Consider the following 9566-nt stretch of genomic DNA (forward strand, 5'->3'; position numbering starts at 1 on the left):
TAATAATAATATTCTCGTCATACTTATATAACTTGGTTTCAAACTTATTATGATTCAATCAAAACTTTAACATAATAATATTGCATACTTATCCAAACATCATTATTTGACAAATGACTATAGACAAATGGTCGGGTTGAGTATTACACTAAACGTTATGTTTATATTCAGTAGACATCTACAAATAACGTTTACTATAATTATGTTATTGTTATATTTGCCTTTAAGGTGATAATAATATGTAGTGCAAGCATTTACCGAAAGGAATTTTCAATTAATTTTGAGATTTGTGATAACGAGCGTTTAGTGGTGGGTAAATACAAAACGTAAATTCTTAAATCTCAATATTATTTAACGAATTATATGGGCAATATTATGTAAGTATATATTATTTATTAGCATACAGTTATTTGACACAGACGTACATATTATTATATATTATTTAAACTGGAAAATATCGATAGTAACATTATTATATTACCTGATTTATATTTTATATTGTTTATGGATAATAAATTTAAGATAAATAGTAGGTATATGTATATTTTGTAAATACGTGATCCAATAGTTATACGAGTGTATTATAATATATATTTGTAAATAGTTTATAAACACGTAATTTAAAAAATGCGATCGCAATGTACCTGTAATCAGTAATATCAACGTCAAAATGCAATAAATACAATAACACGATGCATTAAAATGAAAGCGTGATTTCGATGGATTGCGATTATCTCTACTCAAACTGTGCTGATATAGAGTTAATCAGCTTCAACAGGCTGTTTTTTTTTTACTCAAATATAATTTCAGCCCTTCATGCATTTACACCTTTGACAATCTGCCGGATTACAGGTTTATCAGTCATACGTGTGATGTGGAGTGGTGTCGAATCTAGCCGCAAAAGAAAATCTGTTTGTAATTTGTTTTGTTTTGTAAAAAAAAAAAAATGTTTTGTACTGATGCACAATTTCCATTATTCATTATTATTATGCAAATATTTTTCCTCAACATAATAGTTATTGTTCACATATACAGCGTCTACTTAACGCGTTAAAACAGAAACCTGAAAATACTCGATAAATGTATACCAATAACCACATGCGAACGATTATTTCGTTTTTATATTCAAATCCAGTAGTTGGCGTTGTGAAAATGTTTTTTTTTTCGAAAACATTAAAAATACAAAAAAAAGTAAAAGCAGCCGGCGCAATGTCACACGATTATTTCGATAAACACAATCGCAATCGACTATAGTGTCGCGGGCAAACAACACACCTTTATAATGGTACACATCCGGACGATTTTGACGTTATCCATTGCGATTTTGGCCGTCGACGTGAGTTTCCATATGAATATAATAAACTATGATGTATTATATTATGTTGGGTTCCTTCCACGGGTGTGGTATTCGGCACGAATTTAAATTTAACGTTATACTTTGTATGATAAAATATTATGGTGTTCATCTAGAATGTATATTGTGTATTTTTCACGTTTCTGGCCAGAAATTCGAAATATTTTCCGATTCTTTGTGTAGTATTAATAATTTATCGACCATACAAACCGGAAACCATACACAAACGGCCGGACATTCGTACATCGTGCGATCGTAATCTGTAAAAAAAAAAAGAAAAATGACAAAAAACGGATTAACGATATACCTATATAGCTACGATTTATTTATTTTTTATATTAATACGCGTCCGGTACCTACCACCTACCTACATAATATTGTCAACTATCGTACGAATGTGTATTCGTAAACTGAAAATCTATCTGTTCACTGTATAATATTCATATAGAGGTACCTATATGGATTCCCGACACGTATAATGTATAGCTATGCACCGATTTTTTAAAATATTTCTTTAGGCGTTGTAGGTATCTATTATTCATATTTTTACGGACGAAAATTTTCTTTTTAAAAATATGATTTCCACTAAAAATAATTTTCAAAGATTGTATGACTTCAGCTAGTTTTTATGTGCAAATATAGACATAATAATTAATCAGTGATGTCTTCCTATTTATTATTATAATTTATTGTTCGGATAGAATGTGATAGTAGAAGCTGGAAAAGGAACGGAAAACCGGAAAGCGAATTTGTCCGAACGTGCCGAGGTACACAAGGAAACGTTAAGATTACGAAAAGATGATTTAGAAAAAAAATTTGGTTCAATGACACAGTCGGTCAAGGATCAACTAATCCAAATTAATAACATTATAATCAGCCATATCATGGATGATAAATCATTTCCAAAGTATTTGAAAAACGTGTTTTCGATATTAAAAAAATATGCAGGTAAATAATTTTACTAGTTCAAATATATTATTTAAAAAATATTCTATGGCATATTATAAACTTTATATTATATGAAATTCATCGATTATAAGCAATAAGATGAAGTCAGTTATTAAAAAAAATATATAATAATAGTTTAGTTATTTGTATTTTGGGATATCAAACAAATCGAAACTAGAATGGTATTTTATCTCAGAGCCGTAACAGTACACACTTAATACGGTATACCAAATTAGGTATTTTGTCTCATAAAATAATTGGTTATTGCAAGGAACTTTTAATTTCTTATTTTAAAACTTCCTTCAAGATACAATAATATATTAGTACTTATTATTATTTATTATGAACATTAAAAATATTAATTGGAATATTTATTATTTTGGGTTTATAAATAAAAACACTAAATGATCGATGTGACTGCAGAGGTTATCTCTTTCGTCGTATACTGTTGTTGTATTTCTATATTCAATTACGTTTCAACTTTCAAAATATAATATTTTTACAAGTCGATTTTATCTGAATTTGATTTTAGTATGTTTAATTTGCATCAATTTGCTTAAAACCATGCTACCAAAATCCGATCGATTTGATATTATATTGTTCTGTTTTAAAATGTTAAACGACTTTCATACACAAACGTTGACGTTGTCATACCTAATTTGAAATTTGAATAAGACTATGTATACAGTTTTGAATGATACCATTGATTCGCCATGCTAGTATTGGATAACTGTTGATTTGTATGTGGACGATTAGGTACGCGAACATTTTGGAGTTTTAATTGTTTGATGTCCAGAAATAACAACGTCCACGTTGGGTTTGAATTAGTTTATTCATTAAATGCTTTGTAAATAATATAGTACAGCCAGTATGAATGTATAACTTTTAAAATATATAGTAAATATAATTGGTATGTTGCTCAGTGTAAACTGTAAAATATATAATACTAAAATGTGCAAAATATGAGTATCTATAAATGGTAATATTGTTAACTCAAACTAACGTTAATAGCTTGTATATATATTATTTTAATTTTCTGTAATCGTTACTAACTAAAAAAATAAACGTACAATGTAAGTACCTGTATATTATGAATAATCAATGTTTGAAAACTATCTAACACGATGATTTATGCAACACCGTATTTATTGGTTTACTTCAAACCTAGATTACATAATTACCCTTTCACTTCCAGGAAATCTTCATCACAGGTTTAAAATGGAGACGTGATCCTACGATTTTACTGTCTTTTAACTTAATATCCCAAGATAAGGTTCGGAAAAAACAAAAAAAAAACAATATGAATTATTTGTGGGTGGTAAATTATTCACGTATCCAACCACAATTATGTTTTTCTTCCTTTATTTTTTACTTATTATGTGCATAACTGTAAAGATTATACATAAGTGACGGATTTCTTTGTTCTAAAATATATCCTATTGATATTTAAACCATTGAATTACCTATATTATGTTAGGTATTTAATTACAAACTATATTTTTTTTGATATCATATTATAAGTAGTGGTCGGTTATGTAATCTTCCTACTACTGTACAGATTATACATAAGTGAAGTATTACAGTGTTCTAAATTATATCCTATTGATACATAAATCATTAAATTATACATTAGGTACTTACCTAGGTATTTAATTTCAAACTATTAATTTTTTTTGGTATCATATTATAAGTAAGTAGTGGTTGGTTATGTAACCTTCTATTATTTTAAAAATTCTAACAAAATAATTCTCTTGAACGTGATTTAAATATTTTGTTATTTTATTAAATTAATAAAAAATATTGTTGATATAACAATAACTTACAAAAGGAATTAAGCATGCAAACGTAAACATTAAATTAAAATTAATGTACCTATACAAAGCTGGTAACACAGTTGTTGTACGATTTAAATAAAATTCTTATAACTATGAATAATAAAAAAAATATAAATAATATAAATATAATCGGGAGGGGTTGAAAACTCGAAAAAGAAGGGAGAAACGTGGTTGCCCGTAAGGCGATTGACTGTGGGAAATATCACTGTGTGTCTGGTAGGTTAGTTCCCAAAAACGCTGTCTGTTAATTTTTCGAGAATAATTTTTGACCATAATCGACTATATCCGGTATATTGTATATGTAGATTATATATTATTATATAATATTAATTCTTGTCACCTTCTAGCATAATAAAAGTCATGGTTCCGGTTATATTGATTTTTTCATAAGTTATTTATAATTAATTTTATATTGTAATTTGCGTGGATTTGCGTATTTTTAAGTTATATGATCTTTAAAATATCGAATGTGAATGCGGAAACGCAGGCACGGATCCAAGGGGAGGGTGTCTAAGGGGCATTAGCCCGCACTTGGACGTGTTTTATATTATGTATATATGTAATAAATATTTAATACCTCTTGATATCAACACGTTTAAAATGTAAATATAGTTATTGCTGATATTGTTATCGAACGTCATCTGGATGAAGAAAAATCGAGAAATTAAAGTTTCAAAATATGTTATCAATAAAGGCGTATAGAAATTATGATCAGAAACATTTGATACCTACAGTTACAAGTTAACAGCAAACTTTTGATTTGAGTTATAATACCAGGGTCAATGTTTTTTAGTTTTCCATATTAATATATCGTAATTTTATATTATTATAGCCAAATCACGTATAATATGGAAAATTATGAGTTTAGCCCCCCATTTCATATTTATAGATCCACGCCTGCGGAAACGTGATGGTATTTATGCACCATACACGGTAAAAGCAGCACTTCGTGTTGTACCGGCCTTAGTGTCAATACTTACCACTGGTTAGGGTTGTTAAAATGATTGTTTTATGAATATTTTGATTCATCATAATTTATGAAAATATTAACAATGGTTTACATAAATATGCAGTTGTTTATAAATTTATAATATTAAAAAATTAACTTATATTAAATATTTTATTTTTAGTGACACAAATTAATACAAGATATGAAAAACTCAAAGATATTTATAAAAAATGGGAAAAAAAAAATTTCCCAGATAAGGCAAAGAAAGCTCAAGCTTTAAAAATACTGGAGAAGCAAAAAAAAGAAAACAAAGCTTTACAAAAAAAGAATGAAAAGAATGAAAAGAAGCTACAGAAGAAGCGGTAAAAAGAAAAAGAAATAAAATAGGTATCTTTTACCCAAATATTTATACATATTTATAATTGCTAATACAATTCTATATGATTTAAGTAAGTTTACAATTATTAATCAATTTTTTGTGTAAGACAAAAATTATTAAAAGTCATGTATTTGAGAAATTTCAGTTTTTTTATGGTTATACCATATAATTGAATAAAATGTATTTAAATTATTATGTACCTATATTTACTAATAATAATAAACAAATTAATATTATGTTGTGGACACTCTTCAATTATATGAGTATTTTTGTATTAACTTTTGGGATTTTCCGCTTATATTATTAATTATTTTTGGATAATATAGGCTCATAATGAATTAAATCTTGTCCTACATTGTTTATAAACATTTTAAACATCAAAATTAATTTTTTTCTCTTTGAAATATTATTTTCAATATTAGGTACACTGTTAAATTAGCTTTTAGTTATATTATAATAGTAGTCAATATAAAATAACGATTATTTAAAAAAAAATGTATTGATAAACACCATAACTTCATTATGAATAAAACTACATAATGACTATTCTATTTTATTAGGTTATATAAATATTCATAATTTATGAATTTAAACTGTACAGCGTTTAGTTTTTTTGTAAATCCATACTAGGCAATTTATTTATTAATTCAAAATTAAATTTTTAAATTATTTTAAATTTTAGGGTATATTTTGTTGGTTATATTAATTCAATTTATAAATTTATAGTGTAGTCGCATACTTTCTGATTAGCACTGCTATTATCATTTAATTACGCTTTCTAATTCTGGTTATTGGAATGTTTTAGTATATAAGAACCATTTTATATTTGTTAATCATATTTTGAAAAACTAAGATATTTTTACAATTAAAAGAGTGTTTGGTGGCAAATAATTTTTTATCAAATAAGAAGAGACCCATAGATTATAAGAATAAATATGTAGGTATTACAATGATGTGTTTTAATCTATATTTGTCATAGGTCATAATCTTTTGGACCAGTAAAATGATTCATACATTAACTTTTTGGTTAGTTTCTGATAGAAAATTGAATTTTATTAAGACTTCAGGGATATAGATAATTAAAAAAATTATAGACATTTGAAACAATCGATATTTATTTGGGAGTAAAAGATATTTTATCGATCAAACACCTTGAAAATGTAACACGAGGTGCTTTATAAATTGTTTTTATAACAGTTTAAAAGTATTGAAAAAAAATATGCACTATTTTTTTCGAGATATTTTAAAATTACATTTTGACGAAATTTTGTACCTTTTCGAACAAAAAATAACGATTTTTTCTCTAACATTAGTAGTTTTATTTGAAATGATTAAAAAAATATTAAACATAAAATATAAACTTGACATTTTTAGGCATTACGTTTATTATTATTATTTTCTGAAAATATTAAAAATATTTAGACTATATTATTATTTTATACCACACACCGTTCTTTCTATTGTACACCGGCAATTACTTATAAGTTAATAACAAGAATATATGATAAAATGTATAATACATTTAATTCTAAAATATTATATGTGAAATTGTTGAAAAAGTCCTAATACTAAATACTAATATAAAAATAAATGAATAATAATAATACCTAGTATGCATAAATATATTTTAAAATTTCCTTTGGAATAGTGTCTTTTACTCTACTCAGAATCATTATTCGTATGCAGAGTTGTCATTGAATATAAATATTTAACACGTGTCAATGGATGACGTACTAAATTTATATTGAATAACACGTCATCCATTAAAGTTTAAAAATTGAATGACTTTCCGTGGTTGAACTTCAAGTTATGAAGCAGAATAATTTTTTGGAAAACAAATATGTGTATAAATTAAAATAATTCAAAAAAGTATAGTTTCTGAAATAATAAACCTTATGTACAAAAAAAAAATTCCTTATGATATTAATGGTTTTAAATAAAATATCAAAATACGTAATGTGTGGCCCGGACAATTTTACGAATTATTTAAATGTTGAATTATTATTATTATTTTAAAATTATCAAAGTTCTGAGTTTCTGACATATTTTAAATCTATTATCATTAACGACTACTCTTTTGAATTTCGATTTATATAATACCCGTTACCCGGTATTTACTTATGTATACCACATGTTGGTATAACGTATAAGTTCATGACAATAGATTCCATCATTGTCGTTCAACTACTAAAAATTTGAAATTCTACTCGCGGATAAAACGATTACTTAAAGTCAACGTAACACAGTATGCGTATATAATATTATTTATACAGATTGATTATATAGAAACCATGCGAAGTTCGAAAACTTCTAAATTTGATAATCATAGATCGCGTGCTCGACCTGAATACTAACTGCTCAATTTGTGATTCGTTATCGCATATCTCTCAGAAACATAGATGTCCGTAGTTGATCATATTGTGGAAAATATCATAAGGACGCATTTGAAATAGCGGACGTGGTTTCGTTTTCTTGTCCGTAATATTATTATTATTATCGTCGATTATTTTAAATCGATTGTTTTATTGTTTTTACAATTTCTTTTTCGTCCGATTCCGTTCTGAAATTAAATTGCACCAATACCAGCTACTTGCCATATTATTACGTCCTCTTGTAAACACCAAGTGCTGCCCTGGACAATAACATCTGTATAGCTTGCAATATTAAATAATACTATATATATATATGACAGTGTATAAGACTGTCTCGTGGTAAAATAATGATTGCTTTTCAAACCGCTATTGTATCTCTGCATTTTCCGTTTTCCTACCCTCGTTTAATAATTCACTATATATAATACTCACGCCGTATAAAAAATATTAAATTAATGTTGAAAACTTTAAATATAATTCTTTATTCGTCCCACAAAAATAGATGATAATATATTCGTCGTATGGAGACAACCAGTGGATCTCTTTCTCATCGTATATGTATTTAAAATTCATTAAATACTTGATATTTTGTCACTTTTATTTATCGTGCAATATAATAATATGGGTATGAATTGTTTGGCTAATTATCTTGAAATACAATGAACAAAAAAAGAACACTAGGTATTCATTTAATGCACGCTAGAGGTCTGCAAATATTCTAATTAAATAACTGCAGGAAACAAAAAGTTGCTGATACCTAGATCGTATCTATTACTTAATAAACTTTCGTTCAAATATAATTGGCCTTTTTAATGTACACCGCTATAAATACAAGCACAGTATTATGATATAATAATTAAAAACTATTAGTTAATTAAGAAAATTTTTCTTAAGGACGTTTCTTAAATGTAAAAAAACTGCATTTGGACTGTACAATATTAAACTGAGAGAAAATTAATATTTTTTGTAAGAACTCGATTTCTTTCTATAAACGTTATAATACAATCGTATCTAGCTAATTATTCGTAGTTCAAACACACACACACACACACACACACACACACACACACACACACACACACACACACACACACACACACACACACACACACACACACACAGCGCATACATTGTTGACAATTTTACTGGTTGTCTTTGTAGTAGTATGTTTCCATTTAATTGTTCACAGACATAATCTCGAGTATAATATGACGTCAAATAAATCGATGCAGTAACTCCTCCATTCTCGAGCATCGGGTTATGGTTGCTAGACACATATATAGTAAGTACGATTTGTTTATTATTAATATGACTTTATTATTATGTACCTATATCAATCGCAATAATACGGATTATAATAATGACAAAGTGTATACGCATACATCAGACTAGTAAATATATTATAATTTATATAGGTACATAAAATTAAGCATTACTGAATAATTTAAACTACCTACTCACTAAATCACGTATAAAACATGATTGGGTATCGTATAACATCGTGTATTTTAATACGACCATTATCATCGATATTCGTTGATTTTACTAAATATATGAAATGTATAGCTGAAAATTATGTTATCTATATCCAATTTTAGATTCTGAGTGGAACGATGAATGTATTGATTTTACAATGATGTGTAATTTTTTAAATTTTTTAAATTTTTTTTTGTGTCTGTCATCACTTTTTAGGACAGTAAAAGTGCTTGGATTTTCTTCAACAGTAACT

The 9566-nt window shown here is 26.7% G+C and overlaps 1 protein-coding gene across 1 annotated transcript; it reads left to right on the forward strand.

Annotated features, from left to right (window-relative positions):
- The first annotated feature begins 1190 nt into the window (after nucleotides 1–1190).
- LOC132950740 (uncharacterized) lies at nucleotides 1191–5701 on the forward strand. The gene is made up of 3 exons (XM_061022282.1): nucleotides 1191–1336; nucleotides 2056–2302; nucleotides 5268–5701. Exons 1-3 carry the CDS (start codon nucleotides 1283–1285, stop codon nucleotides 5450–5452), a joined length of 486 nt encoding a protein of 161 aa, XP_060878265.1. The 5' UTR covers nucleotides 1191–1282; the 3' UTR covers nucleotides 5453–5701.
- The last annotated feature ends 3865 nt before the right edge of the window (nucleotides 5702–9566 follow it).

Source organism: Metopolophium dirhodum, chromosome 8, assembly GCF_019925205.1.
Source record: "Metopolophium dirhodum isolate CAU chromosome 8, ASM1992520v1, whole genome shotgun sequence".
NCBI classification, from domain to species: domain Eukaryota; kingdom Metazoa; phylum Arthropoda; class Insecta; order Hemiptera; family Aphididae; genus Metopolophium; species Metopolophium dirhodum.

Bases quoted from the DNA above. Each gene is read 5' to 3' on its own strand.
- LOC132950740 (XM_061022282.1), top strand. From the start codon at position 1,283: ATGGTACACATCCGGACGATTTTGACGTTATCCATTGCGATTTTGGCC. The intron at 1,337-2,055 runs GTGAGTTTCCAT...TTGTTCGGATAG, and splicing joins TTGCGATTTTGGCCGTCGAC to AATGTGATAGTAGAAGCTGG. The intron at 2,303-5,267 runs GTAAATAATTTT...TTTTATTTTTAG, and splicing joins GATATTAAAAAAATATGCAG to TGACACAAATTAATACAAGA.